The sequence below is a fragment of the Xyrauchen texanus genome, chromosome 35, assembly GCF_025860055.1.
Source record: "Xyrauchen texanus isolate HMW12.3.18 chromosome 35, RBS_HiC_50CHRs, whole genome shotgun sequence".
Classification (NCBI taxonomy): Eukaryota; Metazoa; Chordata; class Actinopteri; order Cypriniformes; family Catostomidae; genus Xyrauchen; species Xyrauchen texanus.
The window spans coordinates 23,148,501-23,170,202 of record NC_068310.1 but is presented as its reverse complement, the minus strand read 5'-3'; the positions used below and the strand labels follow the sequence as shown (position 1 = coordinate 23,170,202).

Sequence of the window (21,702 nt, the reverse complement as noted above, 5' to 3'; positions counted from 1 at the left end):
GAGTGAGATAAAGGAGGGGTTGCACACACATAGATCTTCCCATGGTAAAATATGTCCTAGTGATCGTGTGATTGACAATGGTGACAATGGCTAAAATTCCGCCTCACAAAAACAACTTAGTTTTGGGTGCCAAGGAGTGGGAATGTGAACGAAATCAAGGTGTGATGAGATGAGACAAAGTAATAACATAGAAAAGTTGGAATGCAGTAGATTACTCAGACCAGGACCTAAACTGATCATGTTGGGCAAGAAAGATCTGACGGTTGAAAAATTCTCTCTTATTTCCTTCTGAATGAAAGGGAGGACAAACATAAAATTCCTCATCTATAATTGAGATATTGGATCTGTGCACTTGCTTTAGGCACAGGGTAAGTGGGCTGGAAAATTTGCTGTCACAATTGATTGCTTTTTGACCAATCACATCTATATTCATTCCTAAACCACATTCTATTCCATGCCTATTTCTAGGAGATTGTGCATTCAGAATAATAGTGATTACAACCTCACTCTTGCTAATCCAAAACAAACAAACAAATATAAAATTTAACAAAGACACCCTTTGTAATGTAAAACAACCTAATATATGACAAAGTGGAGCCACCTTAGACAGTGGATGGTAATTTAAATGTTGCAAAGAATGTTTATTGTAATGCTCCAAAGGTGTAGATTACACTAAATAAGACAAATGTGACAGCTGGAGTTGAATGAATTACGTTTGTCCTCATCCCATTAAGACCAAGAGCGAAACACAACAAACACTCCTGTCCAATCTAGGTCAAGCATGTGATAGTGAGTGTCACCATGGACATAGAGAGTAGGGTAACACATTGAGAGAGAGAGAGAGAGAGAGAGAGAGAGAGAGAGAGAGAGAGAGAGAGAGAGACTAATAGTACCTTTTCATTCAGTAAAGTCCCAATGCCAATAAATGATCTACAACATGTATAATCCAGTTGAGACGATTTAATCGAAGCTTGCAATAATGAATGTGGATTACACACAGAATAAGTGGCTTACTATTGTGCCTGAGGTTTATACTTAAAATGAGCTTGTCTTGTTTTATCCTTCCATTAAGGATTTTAACACCATTATACTTTAAGTGTCTATAGCTAGAATAGGAGCATATAAATAGTACCAAGTTATAATTTTTTTTAAGATACTGTACTTATTTAGATACTTATTTGAATAACATTTATGTTATTATACCTTACGATGCAGTATATACAAAGACAAAGTCAAGGCAATAAAACTACTTAACTGGCACCATCTTTTAGCCAGTATAGTGGTCACTGCCTTGGTTTGTATCAGACATGGCAGCCATAAAAATGCCAACGTGTGTAACAAAGTTATACATAACGAGCAAGTTGCAAACTAATTTCAAAACAGTAGATAATTTGACAATAGGCTTAAAGCAAATCTGTCAAGAGCAGTACAAAGTATGTCAGCATATGGAGAGATAAGAGACCGAACGCCCGCCTTCACTGTGGCTCGGTTAGCTGAACGAATAAAGAGAATAAAAATAATAAGATGTCAGAAACCTGCTTGCCGACTTACATCAAGAGATGTACAAAGCAGACAAGGATAGAGGAAATCCCCCTTTATTTTACCGTTCAGAGGTATTTTTTCGCCCGGTCCATTGCAATCATCAATTTCAGCACCACCTCGTTGTGTTAGCAGCTAAGCTATGTTTGTTTGGGATTCCTGTGTCTGAAATACACAACACAGTTACCTAGGATGATTTTTGGTTTTGTAGTTTATATTTTTAAAGCCAAGTCCACAGAATATCAGAAGATGGTGATTATTTACCAAAACTGTCAATAATACTCACCGGTGTGATGCATACCTCTTTCGTTATTTCAACTACAGCAGCTGGCCGGAAGGTATTCAGCGCTAGATCCAATTTATGTCAAAGATTCAACAGTTCGTACACATCTCGTTGGATATAAATGCGATTTGGCTGGTTATTACTCCTTTTCTTATCCGAGCGTTTGGTTCTCGTGTTTGAACAACGTCGTTAAATCCTACAAATCCTCTTGGACACATCATCTGTTAAAAACATATTGCTTTTCCTTTCCGAAAGATTTTCAGAACACCCTTCTTCCGGTGAATGTGGCAGCAACGTATTCACAGGTATGTAGCGTCATATATCTATATTTATTTTACATAATTTACAGAGCAACGTCCGTCATTGCAGCGTTCGTGGTAGTTCAGTCGAGCACAATCGTTTCTGTTGACGAACGGAGGCGCGCACTCGCTCTCTCGTACCACGTGCTCCAACTATGCGCGCCGCCGCCTCTTTCTGATCTTTACATTGTAAAGGATGTCTTAGTTTTGTTTGTTGATTAATTGCTATTGTGTATTGCTTAATAGTTCCTGCTTAAATGCAATAATAACAGACAATTCATGCGAGTCATGACCCAGCCCCGGCTGATTGCTTTATCAAATTGAATGTGTCAGCCTAGGAAATTACATTTGTTTTTTAATTTAACAGTTACAATTTGTATACGGTACCGGTAGAGATGGTACTCAGATTTCGTTAACTTTTGCGATTTATCATTCCGTTATGGAAATTATCTAGAGTAGCGACATATTTAAAGGTGCACAGTAATTTATTTTCCTCATTAAAAAAAAAAATTGTACTCCTGAAGATATTACATGCTGTTTTGAAACCTATGTATGTAATCATAATGACTCGTTTGAGATGAAGACTCCAGTCATATCAGTGACTTCTATAAAAGCAGATTTATTTTACATGGAGAGGGTCTCCTCCTGGGGGTTGCCATGTTAGGACCACATGACCAGCCGAATACTGCTCGCTTAATCTCAGTTACCACCACCACCATGTTATCGGATACATTCACTCGTGGATTTTTTCTACAAAAGCATCTTTAACTGAAAACTATGGGATTTGAATGATGCTGCATCCACGTCATTAGATGCCAGTGTAAGTCCAAGATGACAAATGCATTACTGAGTGCGCGGTTGTTTAAATTAAAAAGTTCAAATGGAATCTGCACACCTGACCAGTCCAGGTTAAAAAAGTCTTAAGAGGCTTAAAGTCCCAAATCTAATGAGAAGAAAACTTTACTGAAGAAATCAAATACACATAGTAGTAAAACAAAAAAAGTGCGCAAAGTGCACACTTGAAGGTCTATTAGCATTTCCAAAAAATTTGAAGACTTAAAAGAGTATAAAATCCCGCACAACTCCCATGACAAATTGGTCCAAGACGCCATTTATGATCGTTATTACAAATTCTTCATTCTTTGCCTCCCCCTAGTGTATAAAATCCGTTAACGACGCTGTCCATGGTGCTTGTTTGCGTGCCATCGTTCGCTCAAACAGATGTGACTACTGAACAAAGCATGCTCACAAACCTCACGCAAGATGACATATTTGTATCCCCTCAAAAGCGGTCCTAAATCTGCATCAGATAAATAATCTCGAAATATTTCGGCCTAATACATTGCATCAATACATTTAAATAGTTCAGTAAAATGGTTCTTAAACCATTAATCAACACCAACATTTATTCCAAGAGGAAATTAATTTTAAATAAACAAAAAACCTGCATGAATATTGTTCTGCATCTCAATAATAATTACAAAACAAACAAACTTATGACTAATCTTATGTGAAACCATACAATCCCCAGTGTCTGTAAATGCATATTAATGCGGTCCTTTAATAACTTAATCTATTGTTTGAATTTATATTGTGTACCATTTTTGCACCACTTTTCTGTAGCTTGTTTCTATTTGTCTACTGTCTTAATAGTTCCTTGTGTATTATTATCTGTAATATGGTGCTAGTCTAACTGTTTCTTCATGTTGAATGTATGCACCAAGGTTTCCTTGGAAACCATATTTAGTTTTTTTCTTAGCCCTGAAAAGGGAAAATACACACACATACAATACTGTGCAAAAGTCTTACGCTTATTACATTTTTCAGTTTAACTTTAAACAGTTATTATTCTTTCAACGTATCAGTAGGAAATAAAAATGTTAGGTTTCAAGATTCCCTTTGCAAATAGAATAGAAGAATAACAAGGAGCCCTACACCAGACGTCATGGTCCCCACAGAGCCCGGATCTCAACATCATTGAGTCAGTCTGGTATTACATGGAGACAGAAGAAATGGAAACCGCCTAAATGGATAGAAGAAATTCTCCAAAAGCTTGGAACATTCTATCAGCCAACAACCAAGAAAAACGGTCTCCAGGTGTACCTAGGAGAATTGGTGCTGTTTTGCTAAGGCAAAGGTGGTTACACTGAATATTGATTTAGCTTTTTTATGTTTACTGAACCTTTTTATGACATTAACTGATAAATGAAAACTATTTATGCCATTATTTTTGAAGACATCCTCCCTATGCAACATTTTTCACAAGTGCCTAAAACTTTTGCACAGTACTATGCATATTAAATAGTATATTATTTTTTAATATACTATTTAAAAATCTAAATATTTAATGTCCTTATATTTTTTCCTATATAAGTTGTTCTTTATCAATCATGGTTCTAGCCCAATTAATCAGTTAACTTCTTCCATTCCACAACAGTACCATTTCAGCTTCTTCACTCGCCTTGCAAATATAATTTTTACAGAGCAATTGGCTGTATATGAACCATAAGAAGTTGAAAATGCACCTTGAACATTCTAATCTGTCAAATACTTAGCTAGCCGTGTAATAAATACATTTTCACTTTCTGAAATGAAGCCTATTTTTGTACGTAGAGCTCCACGTTCTTTGTGCTGGAAGCATTCCTACACTTCAGTCTCAGTGAGAATCTAAGTTTCCAAAGGATCACGCAGAGGAACACAGCCATCCATCTCCAGAGACTCAGGCCAGCCTTCATACTTATTATTGCTTTTACTGTTCTGCATTCGCTGAGAAAGAGAGAGGGAAAGAACATTATTTATCAGAAAACAAGAGGCAACATCTCTGCTTGACCAAAAACATACCTTTATATACTGTAGCTTCACGGAGTACTAAGCAAATCAATGGTTATGGATTCACAATTCTTTCATTTATTAGGTAATCCATGATAATATTTACATCTAATCAATTCTGACTCAAAATTCTGATTGTGGAGGAGTCAAACTGTATGAAGCTGTTGTGCAATGACAATAAACACACCAGTAACTGTACATTCTATATTACAGCACCAAATTGCTTTATTTGGCAACCATAATATGCCTAAAGTTACTGATAACAGGTAGGCAGTGGTATACAGTGCATTCATAAAGTATTCAGACCCCTTAATTTTTTCCACATTTTGTTACGTTGCAGCCTTATGCTAAAATGCTTTAAATTATGTTTCTACACTCCATATAGATAATTAATCTACACTGCATACCCATAACAACAAAGAAAAAACCAGAGAGCTCTGCATCAGGTTTTAATTAAGGATATCTCTGTATTTTGCTGCGTTCAGCTTTCCTTCAACCCTGACAAGTCCTCCATTCCCTGCCGCTGAAAAACACTCCCACAGTATGATGCTACCACCACCACCATGCTTCTCCAGGGATGGTATTGCGCAGATGATGAGCGGTGCCTGGTTTCCTCCAGACATGATGCTTGGAATTGAGGCCAAACAGTTCAATATTTATTTCATCAGACCAGAGAATCTTGTTTCTCACAGTCAGAGTCCTTTTTTGCAAATTCCAAGCAGGCTTTCATGTATCTTGCACTGAGGAGAGACTTCTGTCTGGCTCTCTACCATAAAGCCCAGATCGGTTGAGTGTTGCAGGGATGGTTGTCCTTCAGCAAGTTTCTCCCATTTCCACACATGATCTCTGGAGTTCAATCAGAGTGACCATCGGGTTCTTAGTCACCTCTCTTACCAAGGCTCTTCTCTCCTGATTGCTCAGTTTGGCCTGCGGCCAGCTCTAGGAAGAGTCCTGGTTGTTCCAAAATTCTTCCATTTAAGAATTATGGATGCCACTGTGTTTTTGGTAACCTTTAGTGCAGCCAAATCTTTTTGTAACCTTCCCCAGATCTGTGCCTCAAAACAATCCCGTTTCGGAGCTCTGCAGTCAGTTGCTTTGACCTCATGGCTTGTTTTTTGCATTTTATGCATTTTCAGCTGCAAGACTTATATAGACAGGTACATTTGCAAAGTTATCAAACATCTGGTTTTTGCTTTGTCATTATGGGCTATGGAGAACAGACTGATGTGAAAAAAAGAATAATGTATTTATTTTTTAGCATAAAACTTAAGCTAAAACAAAAAAAATGGAAAAAAATGAAGGGCTCTGAATACTTTATGAATGCGCAGTGTCAAGCGTTCTCAACTTAGAATTAGCTTAGTTTCAATGAGATGGCTTGTGGCAGACAAACGGAAATGGAACGTATCATGGATATGACAAAAGCCTCTGCATTTGATGAATCTTTGGATGAATCCGTATAATTTTTTCAGAGAAATTATGTTCGTTTATGTTGAAACAAAGAATTGTGGGTTGTGAGTGCCAACGAAGGATATCCCTCCTACATCCTCTGAATTCCTTTAAAGGAAGGTTGCATTTGAAGGCCTCTGTGGCACACATTCACCACTGATCTTCCCAGCCTCGCTCTGCCCCACCCTGCTCACCACAGCTGCATTCAGAGTATTCTACTTGCTTTTCTGAAACGACACAGCCTTGGTGATGTATGCGGCATACAGATGCAACCTCCGAAGCACAAAACCTTCTAAACGAAACGCAGCTATAGTACTATATTAATTGCCGGAATATTTTTTTCCATGTTGTGCCTAAGAACATCTTACTCATGGTAAAATAACTATAACGCTTGACCTGCCATGGCTTAATGCTTTTATCTTGTCCAATTAAGAAACGATGGGAAAAAAAATGTGGGCATATGTTTATGCATACAGGCATTTGTTTCAAAAGGCTTTGTATGCAATTACATAGATTAGAACCAGGTATTTCCTAGAACCCTTTTCTTATGAAGGCTGATCTAAATGGTATAACTTGTATGTAAAAAAAATACAAATGCCTTTATGACAATAGTAATTGTGACTTAAAAAAACACAAAGAAAATAATAGTGGTCGACTGATTAATAATTTTTTAATGGCTGATATCGATAACTAGATTGGGATGGCCAATGGCTGATAAAAAGCTGACATAAATGACAGCAAGTGAGGTGTATGCACATATAACTTATTTTTCTCATAAAACTTCACTGGAAATTCACAAAAAATATTTGGAAAGAGAAATGATCCATTATCCATTGATTAGGCTGGTGGTAGATTAAAACTGACACAAGGGAATGGTAACACTTCTGTTAAAATGTACAAAAAGGGGGAAATATTTACAGATTCCAAGAATATTAAATGAGTCCAATATGAATTAATTTAAGGGCTCATATCTATACAAAAAAAATAATTGTACAACTTTTTTAAAGTGGGTCTTCAAACCTGAGCCCACATAAAAATAAAACAATGCTTATTCGTTCCATAATTCCTACCTGTTCAAATGGGCTCTTATTTTCTATTCCTTTGGCTCCAATAAACACCCAGCTGTCCCTGAAACCCAATTCCTTTGCTGCTGTGCTCCCCAGCTCCTCGAACAGCTGCCGGGCTTCATCATTCAACCTGTGGGATTTAGCAATTTGATTTAGCCTTGAGAGAATGAATAAGTCAATCCATTCAGAAAGACCTGAGGAAATAAAATAGCCTTTAAATTAATAGGTAAAATAGGTTTAAATGAAAAATGCAGAAATGCAAAAAAATGCAGGGATTCTTACTTGGAGGCTGGTCATCAAAAGAAGCAACAAATACAAGTGTTCCCTCATGGAGATGCTGAAGAAATTCCAGCAATTCTGAAACCTCTGTGGAGGAGAGAGTGTTCTTGTATCAAGCTCTGATGGAATACTTCCATTTCTGAGAAACTAATCAAATAATATTTCACTCTAAAAGGTCATCTTACCTCCTTCCCACATATCGAATACTTTTATTTCCAAAACCTCTCCATTAACCCCTGAGAAATTGCAGTTGAATAAAGAATTGGCATCAGCGAAACCAAAACGAATTGAAATGAATACACATGAATAAATATATCAATGTTGGAGAATTTGAGGTATTTACCATTTACTAAAGCAATATTGAGCCCTCTGCCAACATTGTTTTTGGCACTGCTGACAAGACTGTAAGAGAAAATAAATAGCAGTCAATAAAAATAAAACAATTATTTTTTTTGAAGAGAGCTAATATAGAGCTGTTACGACCCATGACTCAAGGAATGCAACAAAAAATAGGGACACACAAGTACAAAAATTAACTCAAGGATTTATTAACAAAAATATGAAGCATTAAAACAATGAAAGAATGTCATATGTATTTGTCGGTACAAGTCAGTAGTGTTGACAAAGTGCATGGATGAAAATTCAATGTGCTGAGGATGGGGAATTAATTGTAGAAGGAAGGACCAGGAAATGGAAGGTTAAAGACAAATGAGACACACAGGCAATGAAGAAAAAAACAAAAAAAAAACGCCTACTTGCATCCCGTTCCCCAATAAGGTAATGAGTCTGTTAGTGATGGAATGAGAAGAAAAAAAAAAAAGAGGATATCATGAATACTAGATGAGGTAGAACAAGGAAAAAGGGAGAGAGGTTACATGCAGAGCTTAGTTTGTAGTGGTGCCCATGCAAGCTTATTATAGAGAGAGACAGTGACACAGCAGCAGTAAAAAGGTCAGGCAACTTGCATTTTATTCTCCAGACAGATTTTTGGGCCGATAACATTGGCAGCACCAGAGAATAGTCGGAACGCAAGATGTTTGGGAGGGCATGGGGCTGACATGCCACACTTGTTCTTGCGTGGTGTTGGTTCTGCAAGAGACAGAGTTACTGTGTTGCATTGAATTAAAGAAATAGTTTTCACCCAAAAATGAGAATTCTGACATAATTTACTCACTCTCTAATAACTATTTATTTTGTGGATCATAAAAGGAAATGTCAGGCAGAATGATATCGTCAGTCGCCATTCACTTTCAACGCATCTTTTTTCAGACAATGGAATGTGAAAGTTGAGTGAGGCTGTGCGCATTCCTAACATTAATGTCTATAACCTATTGTTATCAGGGCTCAACAATAAGGAAAACATATTTTTCCTTTACTTGCCCTGCAATCATTTTCATTGTCCCCACCATTGAAATAAATTATATTTTACAGTTGAATTCAGAAGTTCACATACTCCTTCGCCAAATACATTTAAACTCAGTTTTTTACAATTCTTGACATTTAATAGTAGTCTTAGGTCAGTTAGGATCACTACATGTACCGTCTTTCCGTGGAATCATTTGCAGCCACGATAAGAAGGGAAGATGATTTTCCAGGGGTGATGGCAGGAGGTATGGAGCATAAGCTTTACACAAATTATATTTTATTATTTGTCTCCGAACCCACTAGATCTATGCCTTGCCTCCGCAGAATTATTCATTCCTTTTCTAAGTTCTCAGGACACAGAGTCAATTGGTCTAAATCCAAAGCTTTGGCTCTTTGGCTCTGACAGCGTACTGTTCAGTAACGGCTTTACAGCCAGGCGCTTTCCAGTGACCCAAACAAGGCATTAAGTATTTGGGCATTTTATTCCCAGCAAATGTGTGTGATTTAGTAAGAGTTAATTTTGACCCCTTAATAAAAGGTTTTTCGAGCAATGTGAGCAGGTGGGCTTCATCACATTAACCTTCCCAATCATACATAAATGTAATTAAAATGAATTGTATTCCAATATTTGGGGAATGTTTGGGGGGAGGGATTTAATTTATATAACTAATTTAAATAACCGATTTTGGATTTTTATCGGTCTTGTGGATGGAATCAATAAAACATTTTAATAACAAGAATGTGAAATGTCAGAATGATTTATTTCAGCTTTTATTTTTTTCATCACATTCCCAGTGGGTCAGAAGTTTACATACACTTTGTTAGTATTTGGTTGCATTGCCTTTAAATTGTTTAACTTGGGTGAAATGTTTTGGGTAGCCTTCCACAAGCTTCTTACAATAAGATGCTGGAATTATGGCCCATTCCTCCAGACAAAACTGGTGTAACTGAGTCAGGTTTGTAGGCCTCCGTGCTCGCACGTGCTTTTTCTGCCCACACATTTTCTATTAGATTGTGGGCAGGGCTTTGTGATGACCACTCCAATACCTTGACTTTGTTGTCCTTAAGCCATTTTGCCACAACTTTGGAGGTATGACTGGGTTCATTGTCCATTTGGAATACCCATTTGCGACTGAGCTTCAACTTCCTGGCTGATGTCTTGATATTTTGCTTCAATATATTTCAACATAATTGTCCTTCCTCATGATGCCATCTATTTTGTAAAGTGCACCAGTCCCTCCTGCAGCAAAGCAACCTAATGCTGCCACCACCATGCTTCACGGTTGGGATGGTGTACTTTGGCTTGTAATCCTCACTATTTTTCCTCCAAACATAACGATGATCATTATGGTCAAACAGTTAGACCAGAGGACATTTGTCGATATAGGACTCGTTTTACTGTGGATGTAGATACTTGTCTACCTGTTTCCTCCACCATCTTCACAAGGTCCTTTGCTGTAGTTCTGGGATTGTTTCGCACCAAACTACATTCATCGCTGAATGACAGAGAGAGAATGCATCTCCTTCCTTAGTGGTATGGTGGCTACGTTGTCCCATGGTGTTTATTCTTGCATACTATTGTTTGTACAGATGTCCGTGGTACCTTCAGGCATTTGGAGATTTCCCTCTAGGATGAACCAGACTTGTAGAGGTCCAAAAAAATAAATATTTTTGATTTATTTTGATTTTCCCATTGTCAAGTAGGATTGCAACGTTATGAGATTTTCACGGTATGATAACCGTCTCAGAAAATATCACTGTTTCACGGTATACTGCATTACACTATTACTATTATCAGTGAAAACAGAAGGGTTTTTTTTTTTTTTTTTTGAGCAAACACTTCATTATAATTGAAACTTGAAACCATTTATTTTATTGAAGAATGTGTAAAAGAAAGTCTCACTTTTGAAAATAAATTAAATAGAAAAAATAAGAAAGCTAACAGAATTATAATAATACATCGAATTATAAACATGATAAAAAAATAGCATGTAACTATAACATGTTATTTAACTAAAGCATGTTAGTTTACATGTTAAATTAACTACTAAATGAAAAATAATATCAGCTGTGTGAGCTTTTAAAGTAATGTCCTATGATTATTAACAGTTAACACATACTGTAGGTGCACGACAGCACAGCCAGACTGCTCCTGTCTGTACCTTTAACTCAGTGCTTCTGAACTGGTTTTGCTTCAGGACAGATTTTACATTGGAAATCAAATGTCGACATGCCATAGATTAAACAAAACCTGTATTTTATGTATCTTGGGTTACATTTCCTTTTATATTGCATAGTTTTGTTCATGGTTTTTCAGTACAAGGACATGCATCAAGTGACATTATTTATGTTGTTGATGTCAACTTTTGACTTTCATCACACAACTGAATAACACAGAATGCATGTCTATGATAAATGAATACTACAAGAGTTAGATTAACATACAGGCGTGAAGGGACTTCAACATTTCTAAATTGCACAAATAATAAATACATATTCATCTCTGGCTTGCTTTTGCTCGCATGTCAATGATTACTCCTCTGTGTGTCAATGATGCCGAGATCTACTTTTATCACTGAGAAGGTTTACCTGCAAAATTAGTAGCACCAAACATCACAAGCAGCCTCAAGAATGAACACAGAGTAGCGTATAACACTTTTCCATGAGCAGAATATTGCACTACAGATTGCCAATTTTGTTCAAAGTGGTTAGTGTTACATTGGTGCTGTTTAAAACAACATAATTTACCCCAATTTTTATTAGGTTTATAAGGCATAACACAAGTACAAGATATACAAACTTATTGACAACAGAGCACTGGCCTGATGGGGCAAGTGACTGTTCTTTCAACTGGCCCAAAACGCTCTCACACTGACACCCGGCCAGTTGGCCATTCTTATTTTTGAGCACTGGTTATACAGGTTTAGAACATCATGAGGGTGATTAAATGAGGACATCATTTTCTTTCAGTTAAATTCATCACTTAAATGTTCCTCACAGAATTGTGTGGAATTACGTTTTTCAGTGAAAAATAGTTTTACCTGGAGTGGGCTCTTGTCCACCTATGAAAGACAAAGTGCCATGAATGATAGTTAAGGTAGAAAGAAAATGTTATCTTTCTATGCTGGTTTAGTGTAATATGCACTGTAATCTCCTTACCACTAAAGAGCAACTGTATTGCAGAATTGTCATCCCCTTCTAAAATAGAATTTACTAGAAGCCAGATGAAGCCCAAGATAAGAACCAAAACAACTGCACGCAGGGCCACTAAGAAATACCTGACAGCTTCATGATATCTAGATGTCAAAATCTGAACTGCAAATGAGCACTTTGAATAACACTCTGTTAGGTATAAGTGAGAATGCTAATTTTAGAAAGCAACATTGATGATAAAGTTAAAAAAGAACAGAGCAAATATTCATAACTAAAGAACCACAAGTGAATGAGCACTTCAAAGTTCTGGTCACCATTCACTTGCATTGTATGGACCTACAGAGCTGAATATTCTTCTGAGAGCAGAGTATTTTTCTAAAAATCTCTGTTAGTGTTCTGCCGATGAAAGAAAGTCATAGACATCTGGTATGGCATGAGGGTGTGTATCTAACGAGAGCGTTTTCATTTTTGGGTGAACTACTCTTAAGCAAATATATTTGTAACCACCCAACCTGAACATAGTTAATTATTAATTAGTAATAAGCACCAAACCTGCGCTTAAGTTTGCTTTAATAGATCTGGCTGGAAATTTAACGGCTTACGTTTACAAGTGCGCATGAGTCTTAACTCTTATCAACAGATTACACCTGTTACAATCAGACAAGTAGCACACCTCCCTAGAATTGACACCAGCTTCAAAATACACTAAAAGCTATGTCACGTTACGTCAAACCAACCAGCAAACAAATAACGGCGCAAACGTAAAACGATCGTTAAATATACACAGACTCTTACATAAGTAAAAACATACCTTTCAACGTAATGGCTTTAGCGACCCCGTCCAACAGGTTTGAAGGCAATATGTAAAACAGCTTGGCTCTTGGGAAGTGAAGCTGTTGCGCCTAATTTACTCGCGTTCAACGCAGCACGCGCGTCTTAAAACACCATGTCGACTGAATTAATCGACAATAAATATGACCAATTAAGTGGTCAAAACCACACTAAACGAACAAACAATTCCTTGGTAATGAAGTGTCTTGTGTCCTCTACTTTAGCAGCGTTTATCTGTTGACACACCAATCTTCCGGTTTGGGCTGAGAACGTATCGGTTACCTAACGTAACCTCGGTTCTCTCTAGATGAGGGAACGAGTATTGCGTAAGCTAGCTTACGCTACGGGAAAGATTCATCTTTTCTGAGATATTGAAGCCAAAAAATTATCCTTAATTTTTGTATCCATTGTCAACGCAGTGCGGCAGCTGCAGACCTTGAGCGGGCTAGCTAGCGAGCTCATAGGTTGCTCTGCGGCAACTGCTGCAGCCTATAGACGAGCTTGGGCGAACTCGCATCCAATGAGAGGCGTCCGGCGCTCACTGCAACAAAGCCCGCCAAAATGGGCGTGACTAGAGTGCATATAAGCGTAGTTCGTAGGCTGGAACCCTGGTTTTCATTGACTGAAGCGAAAAGTCGCCAGTGGCGCGAAGCACGGCCGGCTACGCAATACTCGTTCCTCATCTAGAGAGAACTGAGGTTACGTTAGGTAACCGATACGTTCTCTTACGAGAGGTTCTCTCAGTATTGCGTAAGCTAGCTTACGCTCACGGAACCCATTGTCAACGCCGTGCGCTCAAGCATCCACTGTATGAGCCCCAGGGAATTAAGGGGGGACCCGGGGGAGCCCTTATGAGTGGGGAAATAATATTTGGCCGGCAAGAATGCGGGTCATTGATTGTGTAATACATAAGCACATAGCGGGAAGGGAACAACAGAGTGGTGGTGCTGGTCTGTGTGGAATGTGTCCCATCAGTGCAGCTCACCAGGGGAGCTGTAGCGTATTAAACCGCTAGTAGTTTTGCCTGCAGAGCGGGCACTTCCATATTGTAAAATCTGACAAAGGTGGAGGGGGAAGTCCATCCCGCTGCCACACATATGTCGTGAATGGAAATCCCGCTGGACCATGCCCACGAGGATGCCATGCCTCTAGCGGAGTGAGCCCTAATGCCCAACGGGCATGGCAGGTCTTTTGACGCATATGCAGCAGCAATAGCGTCCACTATCCATCTAGATAGTGTCTGTTTCGAGGCGGCGAGACCTTTGGTGCGCCCTCGAGCGAAACGAAAAGCTGTTCAGAGCGTCTGAAAGCGGCGGAGCGCGCAGTATACAATCTCAGTGCTCTGACCGGGCAAAGGAGATTGGCGTCGCGTCAAGCTATCGGATGCTGGCAGCGCCGATAGGGAAATGGCCTGTGCTCTGAAAGGAGTACCGATCACCTTGGGAACATAGCCGTGTCTAGGCTTTAAAAGCGACCTTGGAGTCACTTGGTCCAAACTCAAGACACGCAGGCTGACAGACAGCGCGTGAAGGTCTCCCACACGTTTGACTGATGACAGGGCAGTCAGAAAAATGGTTTTGAGTGAAAGGTATTTCAAATCCACGGATTGAAGTGGTTCGAAAGGGGGCTTTCATAGTTTCGAGAACTATAGAAAGATCCCAGATAGGAACCGATGGGGGCGTGGGGGTTCATCCTTCTAGTTCCCCTGAGGAAGCCGGATGACCAGCTCGTTTTTACCCCATGACTGGCCGTGCAGGGGTTCAGCGAACGCCGCAACGGCCGCCACATACACTTTGAGCGTGGATGGGGATCTGCCCTTATCCAGCAGCTCTTGTAGAAATACGAGCAGCGACGACACCCCACATGTCCGCGGGTCCAGGTCTCGGTCGGTGCACCATTTTGAGAACACAGACCATTTTGACGCATAGAGTCTTCTCGTGGAAGGGGCTCTAGCGTGTATGATGGTGTTTATTACTCCTTCTGGCAGAGCGACGGGTAGTCGTTGATCACCCACGCATGCAGCCCAGCGCTCTGGGTGGGGATGCCAGATTGTGCCGCGAGCTTGAGAGAGGAAATCTGCTCTCACTGGGATGGGCCACGGCGCTGTCAGTGACAGCTGCGTGAGCTCCGGAACCATGTCTGATTCTCCCAACGCGGGCTATGAGGAGCACCGAGTGGCGCGTTTCCTGATCCTCTGCATTACCTGTGGCAATAGCGAGACGGGAGGGAAGGCGTAAGCGGGCGTCTGGGCCAGTCCTGGGCCAGCGGCGTCCTCGCTTCGAGAAAAATATTGGGCAGTGAGAGTTCTCTTTGGACGCCAAAGAGGTCTATCTCCGCTCTGCCGAATAGGTGCCATAACGTCTGGACTGTTTGAGCGTGCAGGGACCATTCCCTGGGGAATATTGTCTCTGGACAGTCTGTCCGGGCCGTCGTTCAGGTGGCCTGGCACGTCGCGTCGCCCTCAGCGGCGCAGGTGGCACTGGGACCAACTCAGTATGCGTTTCGTCAGATGGAAGAGGTTCCTGGATCTGACACTGCCCTGGCGGTTTAGGTAGGATACCACAGATCTGTTGTCCGAACGGACCAGGACGTGGTGACCCTGAATGACCGGGAGAAAGCGCCGCGGCGTGCTCGATCGCGTGCATCGACCGCTATCATTTCCAGACAATTTATGTGAAGGAGCTTTTCCTGAACTGACCATAGTCCGAAAACCGGAGAGCCCTCGCAGACCGCGCCCCAACCCGTGTTGGACGCGTCTGTCGAGATGACTTTTCGGCGAGATACAGCTCCCATTGTCACTCCCCGCTGATACCATTCGGCCACTGTCCAGGGCTGCAGAGCTGAAATACAGGTCTGAGTCACCTTGATGGGCTGGCGGCCTGTGGCCCAAGCCCGGCGAGACGCCGGTGTTTAGCCAATGCTGAAGCGGGCGATGTGCAGTAAACCCAGCTGAAGTACTGCTGCGGCTGAGGCCATGTAGCCTAGCACTCTCTGAAATTTCTTCAGAGGTGTGAGGCTGTTCATCTGAAATGACGCTGCTAGTCAGCTGCACACGCGCAGCTGTGTAGATAAGCGAGCCGTCATTGCCACTGAGTCTAGTTCTATTCCAAGGAAGGAAATTGCCTTACTGGGCTGTAGTGAGCTCTTGGTCCAATTGACTGCAAGGCCCAAACTGTTCAGATGACTGAGGAGAACTGTCCTGTGAGACAGAAGCTCCGTATGTGATTGTGCCAAAATCAGCCAATCGTCCAAATAGTTCAGAATTCGCAAACCCTGACTCCGCGAGGGGTGCGGCGCCAGCGTCCATGCACTTCGTGAAAGTACGGGTGCTAAGGACAGGCCGAACGGAAGGACGGTGTATTGATAAACCTGGCCGTCAGGCGAATCTCAAGAATGGCCTGTGACGGGGATTTATCTGAATCTGAAAGTATGCATTTTTCAGATCGAGAGAAATAGACCAGTCCCCTGGCACATCTTGCGAGGAGTTTGCTGGTTGTAAGCATTTTGAGCGGTCTTTTGCAAGCGCTTTGTTCAAAACCCTGAGATCTAATATTGGTCTGAGGCCGCCGTCTTTCTTGGGGACAAGAAAATAACGGCTGCAAAACCCCGACTTCGCTCAGGGAGGCGGCACTCTCTCTATGGCCCTTTGCACAGAAGGTTTGCTATTTCTGAGCGAAGCATGCACGCTGCTTCCGTGTTCAAAGTAGTTTCGAGCCGTGCTCTGAAGCAAGGAGGACGGCGATCGAACTGTAGCAAATAGCCCTGTTTTATTGTGCTTAACACCCATTCGGATATCTCTGGAATATCTTCCCATGCTTTGAATCGTAATGTTAGAGGGTGAATGGCCAAATCGCTCTGATTGCCGCTACACAGCGCTGAACAGAATGTGTGGCGCTTACTGTGCTTATGCTGGACTGCTCGCGAGACAGCATGGACAGGCTGTTCTGTGAGTGACTTCCGATTGAGGTGAATGGGGAAAGAGTCACATCTGTTAAGTGATGCGTAAGCATAGCCACGAGCACGGGACTTACATACAGAGAAGTGTTTGCTGGCCGTGTGACAGAGCGGGCAGAGAATGGGCGTGCGCACGTATTCGTGAGCGCATTTATTGACTCTAACACTCGAGTGGTTCAGTAACCGCTTTTGAGTGTGCTCTGATGGGGACACGGAGCGTGTAATGCTTGTGTGTAGAGGTGAACACTAGATTGTGGGCACATTTTCTACACATAAGGCTGGTCGTGTGACAGAGCGGCCAGAGAATGGGCGCGCGACGGATTCGTGGGTGCGTTTATTAACCCTAACACTCGAGCGGTCGTAACCGCTTTATGTGAGTGTGCTCTGATAGGGACACGGGGCGTGTAATGCTTGTGTGTAGGGGTGAACAGTGAATTGTGGGCACATTTTCTACACATAAGGCTTTATTTTGAGTCGCCGTGGAAACGGCGTTTGAGTGCAGAGCAAGCGGGTAATATCACCGGCTTGTTGGCTGCTGAATCCACCACTGCAGTAGCCTGAGAGAAGGGGACTGACAGGGGCGTCACGGGACTTACATACAGCTGGCCGTGTGACAGAGCGGGCAGAGGAGGGGCACGCCGACGGGCTCGTGGAGCGTTATTAACTCTAACACTCGAGCTGGTCGTAACCGCTTATGTGAGTGTGCTCTGATAGGGACACGGGATGTGTAATGCTTGTGTGTAGGGGTGAGCACTGGATTGTGGGCACATTTTCTACACATAAGGCATGTTTACTCTTTACAAGATTTCTTTGGGCGCCGTGAAAACGGCGTTTGAGTGCAGGCAAGCGGGTAGTATCACCGGCTTGTTGGCTGCTGAATCCACCACTGCAGTAGCCTGAGAGAAGGGGACTGACAGGGGCGAAGCTTTGACGGTGGTCCGGCCGTGGCGGGACTGAGCCGTCGTTTTCTCAACAACGCCAGGAGGACTTCGGTTGCTCAGGTTTCAGTACAATCTTAGGCCGAGGCCCGCAGAGGGTGGCGGTCTGCGGCGGCTGTCTGAGCCTGATCGAGGGCGGCCGCCCTGTCGACGCTGAGAAGTCTGGCTTGTTGAGCTGGGCGCTGTGAAGAGGCTCGTGCAGGAGGCTGGTCACGTGGGCGGCCTGCAGAGGAGCTAGCGGACGAGGCAGAAAGAGATTCATGGCTTGGGCTCGAAGCGGTCAACAATGCCACTCACCGCGGAACCGAAGAGACCGGACAGAGAGAGCGGCGCAGTAGCGCTCAGCTTCTCCCAAGTCGGCTAGTCAGATCTGAAACAGCCTCTGTCAGTAAGACAGCCATGGAATGCAGAGCAGATGCGGCTTGGCCGGCGGCGGTATAGGCGCGCCAACACAGGCGGAAGTAGTTCTGCAGGCCTTAGACGGGAGCACCAGCTTAGACCGCCATCTCGCGGAGGGCGGGCAAAGGTGCGGCGTGGAGTCTGTTGGGAGCCTGCTCAGGGGCGGTGACCACTCGGGCCCGAGGCGGTCGACGGCCTGTGTGAGGAGGTGCGTTAGTTCCCCTTCGACTCGGCGCGGGTCCTGCTGGATTCCTGGGCCGAGGAGGAGGCGTGTGAGCCTGACCACTCCTGCTGTCCGAAGCCATGATGGAACAGCCCTTATCCTCCGCTTCTTCGTCCGAGATGGCAGCAGAGCAGCCGCCGGCGGCAACTGCGCTGGCCCGGGTGGGCGGGAAGGGTGAAGGCGATGCTCGAGGGAGGGGCTCCGGCGAGGCAATCGCTTCTACCACTGGTTCCGGCAGCCTTTGAGAGCGGCGCTTTTACTGCGCGTGGCTGAATGGAAGGCGCGCTGGCTTCGGTCCTGAGCGCCGAGTCGAGCCCGCAGGGTCGACATCGAAGCTCCTCGCAGAGATCGCGATCCACCTTCAGCGAGGGCGAGCTCTGCATGCCCCAGTCCCAGGCAGAGAGCGCAGATGACGTGGCGGTCTCCGGTGCTGAGAGGGGCGCAGCATGAGGCGCAAGTGGAGCGAGGCATCTTTAAAAAGACGCTCAGTACTTTTTGTGAAGTTCATAAGAACTAGCTTGCTTTAAAAAGGATACGTCGCCGGATGGCGTAGCTTCGCAGGACGGCTGAAGGTGGCGAAGACGGCCGGCTTCTTCGAGCGCTGTCCACGCTTGCTTGATGCCCCTTGAACGGCGCGCCGCTTCCAGTTCAGAGATGCGAAGAGCTTCGCTGAAGAGATGAAAATCAGGGTTCCAGCCTCACGAACTACGCTTATATGCACTCTAGTCACGCCCATTTTGGCGGGCTTTGTTGCAGTGAGCCGGACGCCTCTCATTGGATGCGAAGTTCGCCCAAGCTCGTCTATAGGCTGCAGCAGTTGCTGCAGAGCAACCTATGAGCTCGCTTAGCTAGCCCGGCTCAAGGTCTGCAGCTGCCGCACTGCGTTGACAATGGATACAAAAATTAAGGATAATTTTTTGGCTTCAATATCTCAGAAAAGATGAATCTTTCCCGTAGCGTAAGCTAGCTTACGCAATACGAGAGAACCTCTGGTAAGAGAACATGTGGTACCTCTGTACAGGACCAGAGAGTATTTAACAGAGACATCATCTATTAAAATGAATGGGAGATTTTCGAAAGCGCAGCTGAGGACCCTGAGCGGTCAACGGGTGAAGAAAGTATTAAGGAAGTCTCGCCTTGCAGTTATAAGAGCCAATCACCTTTTAGATACAGATATCGCCTATCAATCAACTCGAGGATAAAAAGTAAAACTCTAGTAAATCAAACCGGTAGAATTGCGTTTTTCAGCGTAATCTGAGGTAAACAAGTACAATTTAAGATACCAGTGTTGCTTTTACTTTGATTTTACTGCTGATTTAAAATATGTTGTTTGATCGTAATCTGGACCAACCGTTTTTGAGATTTTGTTGTTCCCCCATTCAAGTAGATAGGAGCTGCACTGTCATGACTGGAAATAACCTCCAGAGAGTGTTGGAAATATGGCTGATAGTGGACTGACTTGCTGTAAAGACTTTGGCAGGGCAAACTATGCAAATTGTTTCCAGTTTGTATACAAATTTTATTTGATCCAAATTTGATGCAAATTAGGGATTTAGATAACAAAACGAGTGCTCTCATAATATAGATTTGCGAAACTATGGCAGGACAACAAATAAACAGAATAATACAAACTTTGTATTGCTATAGATTGGCCAGTGACGTTCTAAAACCGGAGAGGTGAGGTGTTTTATCCTGAATATAAAACACATACACTCTATGATGGCTACTCTCACTACTGCGTTTCATTGGCTCTTGTACTTGTATTTTGCACAATGACAATAAAGTTGAATCTAATCTAATCTATTCTAAATCTGTAAGGCATTCTTTGGAAGACGATTGGGGGAATACAGCCAAGGCAAGACATTTATTTAATTATCACCATATGACCAGGGCCATCTTACAAATACATACAATTATTCGGAATGTGTATCAGTGCAACAAGTATGTTTTTCTATATTTTCTAACGCAAGTTCAGACTAGCACCCTATATCAGTTTATACATTGTATCAGGTTTACTTTTTAAATGTACAAGCTAAAAAACATTTATTGATAAATGTTATACAGTGCTTTGCCAAGTAAATGACAAAGTTTAGTCCATGCCATTAAGGTGGCATGACCTTTCCTAAAATAGTGATAGTCCTTATACTTGTTAATAACTTAAGATACCTTGAGAGATAAGATTATGAGACATTTTACTTTCGTCAAGGCTAACTGCTGAACAAAATGTTTGTTCCGCTGAACAACATTCTTTTCTTTTTCTCACTCTTTATCTCACAGGTAAGGTCAATCTATTTATTTGACATTATTCCTGTCTGCTGAGAAATCAAATAAAACATAGATTCAATTTTTGGATGGGGTGTCCCATAATACAACAATGTCTGAGTAAATGTATTCTAAAACCTATACACTATCCATATAACACTCCAATTAATCCTGTAAGGAAGGCCAATGGCACTTGGCGTCTAACTTTTTCAGTGTACCAGTATCTCATGCCACACAGCCTCTGTTCGCATTCACATACGGCGGCCAACAGTACACTTGGTGCCGTCTGCCACTGGGTTTCCGAGACTCGCCTGCTGTATTCTCCAATGTAGTGCACGCCTCGCTGAAAGACACAAAGCTTCCACCACAGACTTGTTTGCTACAATAAGCAGACGACATTCTAGTTTTTGGCCCCGACGCTGCATCCTGCACAGCTGCCTCAACTATTGTCTGCAACGTTCTGGCACAGGCTGGCTTCAAAGCATCCAAAGAGAAACTGTGATGGGTGAAACTGAAAGTTGACTATCTCGGTCACGAATTGCAAAAGAGCCTGGGTGCCGAACTGCTCTCTATATGACAAGATTCTGAGAGAAGCCACACTCTCAAGGGCCGAAGAACCCATTAAGTGGACAGCTGAGATGGACATGGCTTTTAAGCATCTCCGGAGCAGCATTAGCTCCCCACCAGCTCTGGGCTTACCCAACTATGGTGAAACATTCCACCTTTACGTGCACGAGGCAGCAGGAACAGCAGCAGCGATCATTTCACAATCCCATGGTGGAACCTACAGACCAGTTGCGTACCTCTCAAAGACCCTTGATTCGGTCGCCAAAGT

At 42.6% G+C, this 21,702-nt stretch overlaps 2 protein-coding genes across 8 annotated transcripts in view; both read right to left on the bottom strand.

Annotated features, from left to right (window-relative positions):
* The window catches only part of si:dkey-151g10.3 (serine/threonine-protein kinase WNK3), a 61,544-nt gene extending 59,332 nt beyond the window's left edge, over positions 1-2,212 (bottom strand). For 5 of the 7 annotated variants that reach the window (XR_007968741.1, XM_052106141.1, XM_052106146.1 and 2 more), the window contains exon 1: positions 1,826-2,212. The gene's annotated coding sequence lies outside the window, so the exon portion shown is untranslated. Of the gene's footprint in view, positions 1-1,604; positions 1,705-1,825 lie in introns of all 7 variants that reach the window. The other 2 variants (XM_052106142.1, XM_052106143.1) reach the window with 2 other exon arrangements.
* A 2,576-nt stretch (positions 2,213-4,788) lies between these two features.
* LOC127628566 (protein FAM3A-like) lies at positions 4,789-21,266 on the bottom strand. The gene is made up of 9 exons (XM_052105345.1): positions 21,142-21,266; positions 12,267-12,403; positions 12,149-12,169; positions 8,708-8,831; positions 8,086-8,144; positions 7,928-7,978; positions 7,754-7,829; positions 7,467-7,593; positions 4,789-4,887 (listed from the first exon to the last, which is right to left on the bottom strand). The coding sequence occupies exons 1-9, from the start codon at positions 21,264-21,266 to the stop codon at positions 4,789-4,791; spliced, it is 819 nt and encodes a 272-aa protein (XP_051961305.1).
* Between the last annotated feature and the right edge of the window lie 436 nt (positions 21,267-21,702).